Below are 16,207 nucleotides of genomic sequence, written 5' to 3' on the forward strand. Positions count from 1 at the left end.
GAATATTAATACAAGGCTTTGTTGGTGACTCGAGTCTGTTATTTCTGTATAACAGACTGTCGCTGTGGACACAGTTCAGAAATCATATTCAAATCAACATTTTAAGTGAAATTATTGCTTTATTTAGTACAGAGCCGTGTAATAAGCAGGATAGTTTACAACAAGCAGCGATCATTCTTGCAAAACGATCCCTAACGGGTTGCTGCAGGACCCTGTGCTCAAAATAAGATCACACTTGTAACAAAGTTGTTGCCTGGAACAGCATCAAGCACTTGTTTCCCATCATCAGACCTCCACTGCACACCATCTTTCTTATTCCCCTCTGTCATCAATACAATGCCAATATCAAAAAGTATCAAATTCCCCTCAATAATGTATTGATTTTGACAATTTTGATGATTCACCGCTGGATTGTGTTGTGGGATGACCAACAGTAGTACAGAGTTGTCGGCCTAGGAGTCTCTGGCTGGGACCGTAGACAAGATGCTGATCTCATACTTCTCTTTATGTTATGCAAGAGGGGGCCAAAGCTTTTCTGGGCAAAAAACGAAGAATCTCGACTCTTTTACTTGGTGAAATGGCTTGTGGGAACCTGAAAAGTGCTTTGTTACTGGACTCCTGTGCAAGCCACGGTCCGAAGAATGCGATTGTGGATAAAAGCGTGAGCGGTGCTCAGATTTCTAGAAGGATCTTGGGGCAGAACCTCTGCTCCTTTTGGAGTTGATGAAACCGGTCCAGGCAGCGGATCGAGATGTACCTTGATACCTCCCAGTGAAGGTAGTCCAGGTACGTGCAACTAGAAAGCGACCCCTGCTCAGACCCAGAACACATCTGAAAGACTACGTCCCATTTGGCTGCGGGGTCTAGTAAAAGGTAAAGGTGATGGTAGGGTCCAGCTGTGCTTTGCCCCCGCTCATCTTCCGCCATGAATATAGTCTAACTCTGTGCACACTGAGAGTTCAGTGGTTGATTAACAGGAGTGATGATCACAGGAGGACCACCACTTCCACCATCAGTTATTTCTGGACCAAAGAATGGGAGGAGCTTCTGAGTGAAGGAGCAGCCAGCGAAGGAGTGGAGAAGATCAGCGGAGTCAACATCGTAAAAGGAGACCAGACCCTCTTCATAATCTACAAACACTCCCACCTTCTGAGGATGCGACTTCGGAGAGAGAATAACTGGAGGGTTTTCGGAAGCCGAGTACTCGTCTTCATTCCTCAAAGCAATCGTCCAGAAACCTTCTTCAGGAGTCATTATGATGATTCCCTTCCTGTCAATCGACTCTTTGACCACTCCTAAAGTCCAGGAACTGTTCCCTCGAACCTGAACCTCAAAGTAAAACCTTCCCGAAGAGAAGCCCTGCTTTCCTAAAACATTAACACATCTTTTAAACCTCTTGGGGTTGCGTGGAACTTTCCTCATCACGTCACCATCATACACTTGTTTGCCATCATCTGACACGATTAAAGCAGGATGAGCCGTATCAGGATCCAGAGTCACATCAACTGCAAACTTCTGGACACTCTTCAGCCCAGCTTTCTTTCTTTCACATACTTCCTGATCTCTGACGGGAGAAATGATGAGTGGGGCAGAGTTTTTCCTCCTGTCGTTACTACAGGGGCTGAAGAGTGGCAGGAGATCCTCAGTGAAGGAGCAGCCAGTGAAGGAGTAGAGAAGATCTGTGGAATCTACGTCGTAAAAGGAGACCAGACCCTCTTCGTAATCCACAAACACTCCCACCTTCTTCAGAGGGTGATTCAGAGAGAGATGAACTATGGGGTAAATGGCAGCGGTGTACTCGTCTTCATTCCTCAAAGCAATCGTCCAGAAGCCATCTTCAGGACTCAGCATGGTGATTCCCTTCCTGTCAATCGACTCTGTGGCGACGCCTACAGTCCACGCTGTCTTCCCTCTAACCTGAACCTCAAAGTAAAACCTTCCTGAGGAGAAGCCCTGCTTTCCTAAAACATAATTACAACTTTTAAACCTCTTAGGGTTCTCTGGGAGCGCCTTGGTCTCATCAACATGATGCACTCGTTTCCCGTCAGCAGACAGGATGAGGTTAGGATGAGCGGTATCAGGATCCAGAGTCACATCAACTGCAAACTTCTCCATCCTCTTCAGCTCGGCCTTTTCTGCGTTGTGCTCTTCTTTCTGGGCACCAGAATAATGTGTCCTGGGGCCTAAAACAAGGCAGAACAAAAACACACTGTCAGACTTGCATATCGGCTTTTATAATGTAATGTGTTAACACATGTATATAAGTAACTCTAAACCATAAAAAAGTAACTCTAAACCATAGTAAACTAACTCTAAACCATAATAAAGTTACTCTAAACCATAAAAAAGTAACTCTAAACCATAAAAAAGTAACTCTAAACCATAGTAAAGTAACTCTAACCCATAGTAAAGTGACTCTAAACCATAGAAAAGTAACTCTAAACCATAGAAAAGTAACTCTAAACCATAGTAAAGTCACTCTAAACCATAGAAAAGTAACTCTAAACCATAGAAAAGTAACTCTAAACCATAGTAAAGTCACTCTAAACCATAGAAAAGTAACTCTAAACCATAGAAAAGTAACTCTAAACCATAGTAAAGCCACTCTAAACCATAGAAAAGTAACTCTAAACCATAGTAAAGCCACTCTAAACCATAGAAAAGTAACTCTAAACCATAGTAAAGTCACTCTAAACCATAGAAAAGTAACTCTAAACCATAGTAAAGCCACTCTAAACCATAATAAATTCACTCTAAACCATAATAAAGTGACTCTAAACCATAGTAAAGTGACTCTAAACCATAGAAAAGTAACTCTAAACCATAATAAAGTCACTCTTAACCATAATAAAGTGACTCTAAACCATAGTAAAGTGACTCTAAACCATAGAAAAGTAACTCTAAACCATAGTAAAGTAACTCTAAACCATAATAAAGTCACTCTAAACCATAGTAAAGTAACTCTAAACCATAGTAAAGTAACTCTAAACCATAATAAAGTCACTTTAAACCATAAAAAAATAACTCTAAACCATAAAAAAGTGACTTCAGAAGGTTTTCAGATCTTCATATTTGTACCTTTTGGCCAGCTGAAGTGTTGCAGCTGCTGCACCAGATCGTTCCTGCTGATCTTCTCTAAAACCTTCAAGGTAACTTTCAGAGCTCCAGGCCCCTGATGCTTCTGAACCATCAGATCCACGGTGTCCTGCCGCTCTGCCTTCTCCAGCTGAGCCGCCGGGATGCCTGGAAAGCCTTCTTGGACGTCACCCTGCTTCAGGAACCATTTGAAAGTCTTGAACTCATCTTCCCTCAAGTCCTGCAGCGTTTGCCAGAGTTTCTCTTTCAGGTCCTCCATTTTTGGCTCCCTGGAGAAAATAAGCGAAACACAAATTCAGGTTTTATTTTTCTCATGTCAAGCCGCTTCTTTAGTGCCTCTGATGACAAACGGATGACAAAATGTTAGATATGTTAATTCTTTCTACATTTTGTTGTTCAAAGAAAGTGAGATGGTGAGTACTTAAATCCTTTTTTACACTTTGTTATGTCATTTTCTGCTGTTTTCCCTTTGATAATTAATAATAATGGTTAATAATGTTATTAATAATAACAATGATTCCTGGATAGACTCGACTACAATATTCCTCAAATGTAGAAAGATGAATCATCCAGGTAAATCAGTGTCTTACTTATATAATATATATATATTATACGCCTGTTGTTGTTTTTTTAACCTGCTCTTCTTCCTTTTAATCTACATCCGCCAGAAAAACGTACTTGCGTCACTCCTCCATGAACTTCTCTTCAACTTTCAGTTTGGCTGAGGTGCACTCTGAGAGCACAGGCCTGACTTCCCTCCTGCTGAACTAAACACTCCTCATTCTGCAGAGATCCTTTACTCCTTTACTCCTTACAAAGAAAGTCCAGATGTGAAAAATCAAATCTCCCTGCTCTCAAACACAACACGACCCCCACATGTAGCCTCCCAGAAAGAAAGCGCTGCCTAATATTTGCGCCAAGTACAAACATTGGTCCGGTTTATTTAATGTTTCCTCTCAGGGATCTACAGGAAGAGTTTTGTTTCTGGAGGTGCTTTAGTCAACACAATACTCAGCTGAAACCAAGTTCTTATTAGTTATTAGTCTTATTAGTTATTGTAACCATGACGAAGGTTCCCCAGATGTTTTCAAACATCCTAATCTAGTCTTCATTTTAACCCAGACAGGACTCTTTCTTTAACGTTTTCTGGTTTTAGACGGATTAACTTGTAAAAAGTAGCCTCCACATAAAGTATATAAGAGAGTACGCACCTTAAAAAAACGTCTATTCAAACAATAAACCCCCCAACACACACAAATGGGACGTCACGTTATTAAATAACTCACCCAGAGTCTCTCAGCATTCAGTTATGATCCTGTGGTGGTTACTACCTCGGCCTTGACTTGTTTCTCTCAACTTCCTGTCTAAGGAAGTGAAGCGAGTCTCCTCCTCCACCCTGTGAAGCTTGATTACTTGCCTCTGTCACATGTGACCATTTCTTCACATCTCTAGATAGAGAAGCATGAGATTCACTTCATGTACAGATTTTTATATTGAGAGCTTCACCGTATCCAACTAGCACAACAAAAAGAGCCAAAACACACAAAGCAATGAAGACATGAAACACACTTTACTGTGCACGCAAGGAAAAAACATAAAGGGACAAAAGCTGCAACACAAAGAGTAAAGAAAAATAAAAAGCTGAGCTGCTGGTGAGCAGTTATTGCTAAAGGGATTAATGAAAACTTGGCGCCATTTTGGTTTGCTGTCGTCAGAGATCTTCCAAAATGAGTCTACGTAGAATAACATTTCTTTTATTTGTGCTACTAGCCGCCCACCGCAGCTCGGGAAACACTGTCCTGTAATCAAGCCTCATCTTAGCTTTAAATAACATACATACAGACACATGACTGTTGTTTTAATAGAACAAAGTGAAACACTTGACATTCAAGTAAATAACGGGGGAAAAACCTCATATTACATCCAATATTTCTTTATTTTTTTAGTGAGTTGCTAACTTCGCCTGCTCTTCGGTTCTTCGTCGGTAGAATTCAATGTACTTATCAGAGATTTCTGACTGAAACCAAAACAAAAAACTTCACTCAGCAGCCAGAGAACGACACCATCCACTCCTGGTAAGCCAAGTCAGACTGGTAGCTGTGTGGCCATTACCAGAAGTATTTATTTGAAATACCCAACCTGGCTCGGAGCAGCTTTCCATCTTTTTCTGTGTCCTTCGTGCTCACTTGACATACTTGACTCTGATTTAATCTCCTCTCCTCACCCCAGCAAATGCACATCTAGCCGCCCTTCTTCGGGCACGTATGGGACAGGAGGACGTTAATCATGTTCTGAATGATGGCAGGTTGCGGGTGGAGGTTGTGCGGCAGGCGGTGGGCCTGGACCATCTCCCAGGCGTCCACCAGACGAACGTTCAGACCTTTGAACGCGGCTCTGATTGCTTTGTCACACTGCACCGCGTGCCAGTCGCTGCTGATTAGCGCCACAGTGCGCGTCAAAGTTTTGGGGTTCGCGGTCCGGATGACGACCAGCGTGCCCGGAGCCCTGTCCAGCAGCCGGACCACCGCCCTGCGGATGCTCAGCAACCGCCGCATGTAGACCTCGACGGGGTAAGTGGTGAAGTGAGCCCACACGCCAATAACCACGACGGTGTTTGAACCTCCGATTAAACCGTCTAGTTCATTGGCAATGTAACGCAGCTCGCTGGTGGGGACGCTGGCAAAATTGATGGGAGGACCGTGGCAGCGGTACGTCACCAAGATGTTGTTTTCATGGTCCAACGCCATGAAAGGTCCAACTTGCTTCTGATGGTGCAGGTTAAACTTCTTCAGATCTGAAAGTGTTGCAGAGAAAACGGTTTAAGCTGCAGTGTGAGCACAGTTGTTTGCAGTTACTCCTGAGGATTCGCTACCTGGCAGTACTGCGTTGAGGTATTCAAACCACTGCCTGATGGTGGAGTCTCCATACATGTGGACCACTTTGTCTCTCAGACACTGAGTGATGGCAGACGAGGTGTTGAATTGGTGAACTGTGGTGCCATCTAGTGCTCGCCACGTATCCTGGTAGTAGTAACCAGAGGGCCCAGACTTCACACTGCTGCTCTTTGCATTTGATTGACCTGAAAGGAGGTTAAAGACTCAGGGCGGGGTGTTTTTAAATATCATATACGTTCACCTAACGAAGATTATGACAGTGAAATGCACATTTCTTGCTAGATGTGTTGTCAGAATGTATTTTGATGCCAAAACCATCTAGCATAAAAGGGAAGTCTGCCATTTCGCTTGAGGTTTCCACTGCAGAGATCTTCCACAAATGTGATGCATAACTTTTTGTAATATATCATCTCTACCCAGAACAAAGTTATTTACAACTGCTTTGCTTTACCTTTCTGTTTTGGCAGCACAGTGATGTTGGCAGGTCCTGAGGCCTGAATGGGGACTTTCATGTTGACCTCACTGAAGAAAAGCACACATAATAAATAAACTATCCCTGACACACAGTACAATATACCAACATAGTTTAGATGAAAACGGGAACAACCAATCAGTAAAATGAGAAGTTTTACACAGAACTTGGCCTCTAAACCTCTATTTTGTGTTTTAAAGCTACACTAACTAATATTTTCATACGTCACGGTGCCACTGCATCCATCTTTCAGCTCATCAGCATATTTGATCAGACGCAGCAGATCTCAGTGCTAATGTTCCTCCACGTGTGCTGAATGTGTAAAAAGCCCTCTGCTGCTACACTTTTGCTTCATAGCTTTATAAAGCGATAATATGTCAGTGTTATGTTTATAGATTGTTGCTTTGCCCCCAAGTGGCAAAAAAATAAACATGCATCTTAAATTAACAGTAAAACATAGATGGCAAAAGCTTTTTTTTAGTTTGTTATTAAGGTTTAGAGCTGCTTCTTTAGGATTTACAGTCTTTTTTTTAGGGTTTAGAGTTTCTTTTTAGGGTTTTTAGCTTGTTTTTAGGGTTTAGAGCTTCTTTCTTAAGGTTTAGAGCTGAACATGTAGTTACAAATATCTAAAATTCCCCTCAAATGACACGCACAGGTAACTCTATATATGTATTTATTAGAAGTTGCACATAATGCCAATCCTGTCTCTCTTCTCCCTCACCTTTGGAACAGTGTCTGGTCTCCGGCCGAGACGTTTTGTTTCATTCCTCCTTTGGTGTGGATGATCCTGGCGCCACAGCTCAGCTTCATCGGCTTGAAGCAGAACCAAGGCTCGCCAGTGTGGATGTCAGTGTAGTTGCACAGCGACCTTTTCGGAGTTGGACGTAGGCAGACGTTACAGACGGTAGTTTCGGAGAGTTTGCCTGAGCGAAAGAGGCTTTTGAAGTAAACCCTATAAGGCTGTTTGCTTGCCATGTTCTGCATCACTCGGACAGCCTCCCTCGTGTGAACCAGCGTCACCTGATAGGATGGAGAACCCCAGTTTTCATTACGTTCATCGTTTTCATATAACACACGTCGTGAAAACCTAAAAAACAGACATTCTGCGACACATCCATTTCATGAGAGGTCCATATAAGTTTAGGTGTTCAATGCAGGCGAACCATAACAGAAAAACAACTCTGAGCTGATTTTGTCAAAGAGTGAATCTTAGACCATGTTCACAGCATTCAATAAATAAATAAATATGAGACCTTCTCAAACAGACTTTATAAAAGACTATTTAATTCAGTTCAAAGCCTATTATTAGTAGACGTGAATTTAAGAGCTTTTAAGGACCCATGGAGAGTCAGGCCACAACCTGATACACCTTGAGGCCACCTATAAGCCTGTCAAAGGACGCTGAGGAAACCCTCCAGGAGTGTTTACCTGGGAACAGTTCCAGGAGGGCTATGGACTATGTCTCACTGATTAACAGACTGTTCTGCATGGTCACAACTGTACCCTCATAAAAGGTCTGCCACTTCAAGAACACCAAACCCTAGATTAGTAAAGAAAATGCAAATGCATGTACCTTCATGGCAAGGGATCAGTAGGCTGTCCACAAGGAGCTAAAGAGGGCAACTAAAGTGAGAGGACTGAGGCCAAGTATGGAGTGAAAAGGAGTGGCACTAGTACAGTTCCCTGAGGTGTGCCAGCGTTTCTTATTACAATCTCACAACACGGGTCACTTAGATTTAAAATATCTATATTTAACATGATAGTGTTAAGCATCACCTGAACCTCTGAGCTTCCTTCCCAGAGTAAAGAGAACACCGCAGAGTAGCTGCCGTTGAGATGATCCACCACGCGCCCAACCACACCTGCACCAAGCGTCGGGTTGTGCAGCCAGGCGAGCAAGAAGTCTCCCCCAAACGTCCTGGGATTGCCCTTGAAGTCGTACATTTTGATTCTAACCTCCAGCTGATCGCCTACGTGCCGCTGTCCTCCTCCCCTCCCTGGTGGGAGAATGGTGAAGGTGCTGTGGGCAGGATCACTGGTCTTCTCCAGGGAAAGAGGACTTGGCAAAAGTGGAGTTTCAGGCCAAGCAATGGAGTCTAGTAGGAGGCGTTCCTCCACGGCATCCTCAGGGGACAGTTTCTTGAGGGTGCAGACGCCATGATGCACATTAGGGGCAGTTGAAACTCTCGGGACGATGGTGGTGGAGTTCAATTTATGCTGAAGCTGGCAGGGAGAGAGAGAGATGGTGATAAAGATGCATACATTGTTCTTAACATTGACCCATGGGAAATATGCAGGAGTTTGATGATTCAGGAAGATTTTCAATGTTTGAACGCAAAACAAGGCAGTAAATGATGACTGTAACACAAACCATTTTCTCTTTTGATGCATGAGATGCAGAATCTCCTTTAGCTTGTTCCAACTGACCTCTGCCGACTTGAAACCACTGAGAAGGGCACAAAGACAAACAGAAATATAGAAATCTCAACTCAACTTTCCCCAAATGATTCTTTACAAATCACAGTAAGTGAAGCAAGTGAAGGTTTTTGTCCACAGCGTTGAATGCATACATTTAGCATAGAAGAATCACAGGAAATCTTTAGGCATTACATTATCTAAAATGGTGCATTTAGCTGGTGTTTAGGCATAGCTCTAAACGTTTACATTCCCCGGCTTCTACCCTGATCCTGAGCATCACATTTCAGGGTCATCCCCCTTCAAGTGCTCCCACCAAAACCGAAGTTCTCACCTCCAGAATCTCCATGTTTCGTAGCACGAACATGAAGGCAAACACAGCCAGAAAGAGGAAGACGGCGCTGTACTTGGGAAGGCAGATGTTGACCTCCCCGCACTTCCAAACTTTGACATTCATGATCGGTGGTCAGTCTTCATCTCTGGCTGCAGCGTAGCACAGTGACCAGATCACCTGCTGCTGGAGTAATAAGATAAGAACAAAGGGTAACTGACACCTAATAAGTTTAACTTGCTAAAACATGGACTAAATTGGGAAATCATCTCCATACAAACTAAACTAAATCCACCGCAGCCCACCAGTTTGGTCCAGACTGAAATTCCTCAACAACTATTGGTTGGATTGGCATGAAACATGGTATGGCGTCCAGAGGATGAAGTCTCATGACTTCAGTGATCCGCTGACTTTTCCACAAGGCCGCCAGCAGTTCAACATCTTCAGTTATCCACTGAAATATCTCGGCATCTTCTCAATGGACGGGAGCGCAATTTGGCAGACACTTGTGGATCCCAGACAATGAATCTTGGTGATTTTCTCCAGCGCCACCACGAGTTTGAAAGTTGTGACTTTGACGTCTCAATCTGACGCACAAGGCACCCATCAGAGATGCAATCGTTACGGGGGCGACCCTGGTGCAGCATGAGCAAATGGGACTCCCCTCATGCCTGTTCCACCAAGAGAGCAAGAGCCACCAGCAAGTAAGTGTCACAGTCCTTTAACATTTCTTTAATCTCATATGAGGCTGCGTTTCTTATTCTGTCTCATTCTTGGATGTATTTCCTACTTTGTTGTGTTGCAGCTACAGACAGCAGCTAAAAGTGTTTCTCCACATCCAAGATGAACCTCTGGTCGTCATGGAGGTGTTAAAAACCCTCTGACAGGCTGACGTCTGACGGTGGTGGTGGAGTATACGATTTCCAGTCTGCATGGGGTGTTTTACTTTGAGAGCTGAGCGGCTTCTCTTTGCTGAAATCTTGTGTGTCGGCATAACATGCAAAGGTGGTTAAAGATTAACAAAGACATGAGAACAGGTTGGTTCACTGAGGCCGTGGCCTGTGATGGTGTCACGGCTCAGATTACAACATAGATGAGCTTTAATTTGCATACACAGGTACTGAGGGATACTATGAGGCTGTATTCAGTTGGGGGAAATGTAGTAAAACTGAGAAATGTATTCTTTTATTTCACATATATACAGAAAGAGAGAAATGAAGAGCTGAACTAGCAGCAAAATGTACTTTAAGTATCAAAAGCGACAGTACTCGTCATGTATGATGGACTTTCTGAGAGTAATATATTACAACAGTAGTAGTTTTTACTTCTGTGTCATATCAAACAATTCACACACCTCATAAAAATACAAAAAACACACATTTGCAGATAAAACACACACAGAATCGAAAGAAAAACCTCTATTCTAACGTTACGTGTTCCTCTAAACACTTTCAAACAACACTTACGTGGAGAATTTCAAATAATTTGTGCGTTAAATAGTGAAATAACGAAAAGAAATGCTGCAGGTTTATCTGGATAAAGAACAGTTGTGAGGTTCTCTGATTGTTTCCATTTTCTGCTCCTTTATACTTCGACAGCACGACGTCTCAGAGACACTGAGAACTCTTCAGTTACTACCTACGTTGTAGATTCAGGTTGATGAGAAATAAAATCAACAAATAAATCCTGACGTGTGATCATAGATTTAGTAAAAGTACCTGGAATATATTTTGCTTATAATTTTGTACTTAATAATTAATAATTGCTTTTTAGTCGAGCAAAGGAGAGTACAAAGTCCAGTCTTTCCCTCCCGGAAGAAGCATGAAATGGAAACAGCAACAGTAAAAGTCCAATAACCTCAAAAGTTATCAGTTTTCATGTCTGCAAAATGAAGTTTTAAATAGACTCTTACCTTTAGGTTCAGTCGGAGACAACACTCGCTCTGTGGCTCTGGATGGTCCTAAACATTTCTAAGGTGCCTGCAGAGGGTTGGGTTTCTGGTTCCCGGCGCACAGGTAACAAGGAAAGTGATTACATGGGTGAGGCTACTGTGATCTTTGCATTGTCTGTTCAATGTCTCTTCCTAGAGATAGGAATTATATAAGTATGCCATGACTCTCTGAGAGGAATGGGATGTGGATAACATGGAAGTCCTGTTCATATTATAAATATTGGAACAGCCGCACAGTCGGCGTGTTTATATGAGCGCTTAACATTTCTCTCATCACTGTCATCCATCTCTGGTCTGAATCCAGTCGGGCAGGTTCGTGTGCGAGGCAGGATGGACCGTTGAGTCAGACAAGATCATGGAAACACAAGGCTGGAGGGAGGGCAGAGAGGACAAATGTGATATTAATACTAGTTGGCAAATGTAAGTAGAGCAGAACACAACCATATTAGAAGAAAGGGGAAGTTCATCCTGTTACACTGGTAATTATGGTATGACGGGTTTCAAATGGTTACGTGCTGTTAAACAAATGGATGAGGTTCACCCTGCAGTGACGGTGGACATTTTGCCCTTTTCTCATGGCAGCTCTTAAGTCCCACAGTCTTATGACGCCCTTGTCGTCCACTTCATTGTATAATTTGGAATAACGAGTTGAGAAATGGGTCCAGACTCGCTGTGAGCCGTGTTTGTCCAGCAGCACTTAGTACAGAGGAGGAAGTGAAGTTACCTTCCTAAAGTGAACAGCTATGCGAGGCCTGTGATGTGTCATCTATAAACATAGTCACCCACCGTGGGTGAAGGTGGATAAACACAACTAATCGTGAGTGTTTATTGTCATTCTTTTAATTGTACTATAACATTCAGCTATGCAGACAGTTATAAAAAAGTATTACAGTTCTCCCCTCAGCTCTGAGGTGTGGCTCCAGCTTAGGTGGACTTAATATCTAATAATATATTTTAAATGAATTCATTTCTTCCTGAAGATAATTCTTGTTTATCTTGTGTGTTAGTGGGCAAAATAAGGGAGGAAATCCACAAAAGAAAGCGGAAGTTAAAACAGAATAGATACCAGCGCTGAAAAAGAGATTTTACTTCAGTAGATGTGAATCCTGTTTGCACATCTAGACGGTTAAAGCTCAGGTGCATCAGAGAGTCGCCCCCTGCTGGACACTAGAGAGAGTGCAGGTTTAAGGCTCTCCAGCTGTGAACCTTAAGGTTGAAGGGAGGCCTGTCTGTCTTTGGAGCATCCTTTAGCTGTCTCATTGTTTGGGTTTCCGTTAACGGGGGTGCTCCGTCCTCCAGACTGCACAAGACGGACGGCCTCCTGCTGGAGAAGTCTGGCCTGCAGGCAGCTTGTAAATGTGGAGCAGCATAAAGGATCTCTCTGCGGCGGCTGAGTTATTACTCGACAGATCTGGGCTGCTTCCCCGGAGCCGAAGGGCCTTCCCTCCTCCTCAGAGGCTCTCAGTAGTGTGCTGCCAAGGCTGGATTACTCACCGAGTCAGTAATTTAGCTTTTACGTGCTTTAATTTGGCTCCGATTTTGCACTTCACTGTGTTTTCCTGCGTTTTGTGGCAGACTTTCCACTAAGGAATCAGCAGGGAAATCAATTAGTGCTCCAACTTCATTAGTATGAAACTGGTGAAGAACTTCAAGTAAAGTTTGATTTTCCACCTGTCATATCAAACTCAACCTGAAAAAAGAGGTGGAATCAAGGGGGTGGTGTTTTCTGCTTCTCTGTAGCTGCACAATCGTTGCTCACAGGCTTTTTTTTTTTTTTTTTTTAATAAATACAACAAAATGAATAAGATGTGTGCACACTGAGAACATGCAGGCCCTCACAGTGGTTACACATTCGAAATCAATTACAATCAAATCATTTTTAGATGATTTTTATAGTTTATCTTCTAGCTATGCTCCGTGAAAGCACACAAGATGATTACAGAACAATTAAACTCCGAATCTGCGACAGATTTAACAGAAGTTAAGACTTTTAAACCAACTAACCAGTTTTGCCGGGAGGAAAAAAAACAGAAAACTTAAGTGAGAAATAACCCAAAATATTTCTGTCTGTGTTTGTATAGAAACTCATTATTCATAGAAGAAGCTGGGTTAGAAAACAAGCTTTTAAAAGTTTTATTAGTACAAAAAATGGTTCCTCAGGAGTTCTTTGAGGTGCTGCAACCCCCATATGGTTCTCTAGAGGTTCTTCAGTTAGTGTTTTACAAGGATAGATACTAAATAGCACCAAGAGCCAAAAACAAAACACCTTTAGTGCTTTTTACCTCCATGTTTCTCTGGTGTGCAGGCTGTGAGGCTGTGATGGCTCCTGCAGGAGTAATAAGCTGATAATAAACCAATCCCAGGGAGGGAAGGAGTACTAGAATATGTTCCTCAAATAAAAGTACTTTAAAGAAACTTTACTCAAATATGTGCTTGGATAAAAGTTTCATCTTCAGCCTGTGTGTGCACATGATGTCCCTCAGTGCAGCCTGACGGGGTTCAACCAGGAAAACAGGAGAAAGCTCAACATTAAAGCAACAATACAGCAGAGCAGCAGCAGGGAGCGTTATTAGGCCCCACACAGGGATGAGTGGGATCAATATGAACACACTTTAAAGCAGAGAGAGAGCCTGCACACACACACACACACACACACACACTTATAGGTCATTGCAGCCCTTTGTAGGAGAAGTTAAAACACTTTACGCACTATTAGCGGCCATCAGCGCGTCTCTGTGCTCCTCTGATGAACTTGCAGCGACTCCAGACTACTTTGTGGCGTTTTTATTGAACTGACATCACAGCTCTGATCCTCTGGTGATCAATCAAGACCTTATTTTATGACTTCTTTACAGGAAACTTGACAAGTGCGGCCGCACCGACCACGTGGAGCGGCCACGCCTGCAGCCGTGCGTAAAGACCGCAGCATCACCGGCGACGCGGGCCGAGGGAGGCTGCCGTTTGGCTTCAACACCGCCGGAGTCCGAGTGCAGTGGGTGGAGTCAGAGGATGCTGTAGGTGCAGGAGGAGCCGCTGCCCTCACACGCCGAAGCCATGCGTAATAAATGAGGATGCTGGAGCATGAGGCAGGAGCGGACATGCGCCTGGTCCGTCAGATCGGCACAGCCATGAAGATCCAGGCCGGCGGGGAGCACATGGGCTGCAGCAAGGTCGAGGAGAACCAGGAGAACCAGGTCATCTGCTTGCAGCGGCAGGACGAGATGGTGCGGGTTTGTCCGGGGAGTCCGCGCCGCGCCATCGCGACCCGCCTCTCCTCCGGATCCGCAGGTATGCAGCGGGACTTCCCACATCATCACTGGGGTGCTTCATGCCGCCTCCTCCCTTCTTAGCACCAGTTATGCTGATTTCACCGCTGAGCTCGGGCTGAACTGTGGGTGTGGTGCTCCAAGTGACTGTCCGTCATCAGCTGGAGGCTAAAACACTCAAAGAATGACTGGAGCAGCTCCAACCAGTCTGTGAGCTTATGGATGAGTCAGACTGGTTTATGCACCAGAGTCCAAAGCAAAACGTCTAAATTTTAAATGGCATGAGAGCAGCACAGTCACCAGGAGTCACAGCCTGCTGCACACTCATGTTGGGCTGAATGTGGTCATATTTGAAGTTTTATTCCACTGAAACACTGGAGCTAATGTGCCGTTAATCTTCCATGACAACCTGGAACTAAAACTAATCCTCAATCTGTGTTTAGGACACACAAACACACACTCTTGTGCTCTTTCTTTTCTATTTTATTGTATTTTTTATTGAACAAAACATGACATGGTATAAAGTACAAACTATATCAGAATCTTACTCTTGTGCCCTTTAGGCAGAAAGATGCTGCATCAGCGTAGAAAGCTTCTGTGCTCAGTTACTTCAGATTGTTTCACTCCTGGGTTTTATTTTTTAAAGATGTTGCTGGTTTAAAGCAGATTCTGACCTCATTGTATCTGAACATCTGAATGATGTTCACGGCGCCGCCTGATGATGATGATGATGAATTATGGATGTCAGTGGAAGATGCTCGCAGGCCGATTCAGTGCGTCCACATGCTGACTTCCCATAACTTTGGTAATAATAAATGACGCCCAGCAGCTTTATCTACAAAACGTGGGAGCAAAACACTCCCAGTCGGTGATAAATGTCCACGCTGTGCTGCAGCTGCTTTTCTCTGATGCGGCTGTAGCTCTCAGATTAGAGAGGAAGGAGATGAGAGTTTCCTGCAGAAAGTTCTCCGCGTTACTAAACGAGCAGGAATATTTGTGTTCAGTGACGCTTTGTGGTCCTCTGGTGCCCTGGAGCTCCAAATGTAGCCTCCAGAGTTAGTTTGATATATCTACTGGGCATTGTTGGAGTTACCGATTGTCCATGATGCCAGCAAATGTAAATAAGTAAAGTTTAGAGTAGAATAGTTCCTTTATTGATCCTTCTTGTTACGAAAAACAGTAATAAAAAAGGGGAAAATATATGAAAAGTATAAAATATGTAGAATCTAAAATAGAATAATGTAACATAAGACTAATATACAATATAAAAAATGAAAAATATTTCAAGTACGATGTGCAAAAACTGGCTGGGGGAGAAAAGAGGAAGAGAAATATACATATATACAATAGAACATACTACAAAACACTAATGCATCAAAACACTAATGCTCAGCAGCGTTAAAACGTCTGATGGCAGCAGGCAGGAAGGAGTTTATTTAGTACGGCACTTTTCACAGAGCAACGTCCTGTAAAGTGCTTTACAGGAGTGAAAGAACATCAAAAACAGTAAATGTATCTTTAAAAAAAAAAACAATAAGAAAAACAACAACAAACAGCCGTGAGAATGAACAGATCTAAAAACACTGATCACATCAGTTAGACAGCAGGAGAAGAGTTTGAATCAATATGTTTTCAGCTGAGACTGCAGATCTAATGTCTAAAGGAAGGCTGATCCTTAACGTGTTGTTTTTAGTCCAGTGACTGACAGTAAACCTGTCTCACAGTAAACCCGTCTCACAGTAAACCCGTCTCACACAGAAGTCGTCTTAGTTGTTACAAAAA

The 16,207-nt window shown here is 43.2% G+C and overlaps 2 protein-coding genes across 2 annotated transcripts in view; one reads left to right on the plus strand and one right to left on the minus strand.

Annotated features, from left to right (window-relative positions):
* Window positions 1-5,013: 5,013 nt before the first annotated feature.
* On the minus strand, window positions 5,014-8,882 carry LOC139221827 (NXPE family member 3-like). The gene is made up of 6 exons (XM_070853769.1): window positions 8,828-8,882; window positions 8,239-8,685; window positions 7,184-7,482; window positions 6,442-6,512; window positions 5,969-6,175; window positions 5,014-5,890 (listed from the first exon to the last, which is right to left on the minus strand). Exons 1-6 carry the CDS (start codon window positions 8,834-8,836, stop codon window positions 5,337-5,339), a joined length of 1,587 nt encoding a protein of 528 aa, XP_070709870.1. The 5' UTR covers window positions 8,837-8,882; the 3' UTR covers window positions 5,014-5,336.
* Window positions 8,883-14,230: 5,348 nt separating this feature from the next.
* The window catches only part of LOC139221587 (anoctamin-4-like), a 38,140-nt gene continuing 36,163 nt past the window's right edge, over window positions 14,231-16,207 (plus strand). Inside the window, exon 1 of the mRNA XM_070853502.1 lies at window positions 14,231-14,447. Within this exon, the coding sequence (XP_070709603.1) occupies window positions 14,231-14,447 (217 nt within the window). The remainder of the gene's footprint in view (window positions 14,448-16,207) is intronic.

Source organism: Pempheris klunzingeri, chromosome 22 (genome assembly GCF_042242105.1).
Source record: "Pempheris klunzingeri isolate RE-2024b chromosome 22, fPemKlu1.hap1, whole genome shotgun sequence".
In the NCBI taxonomy this organism is placed as follows: Eukaryota; Metazoa; Chordata; class Actinopteri; order Acropomatiformes; family Pempheridae; genus Pempheris; species Pempheris klunzingeri.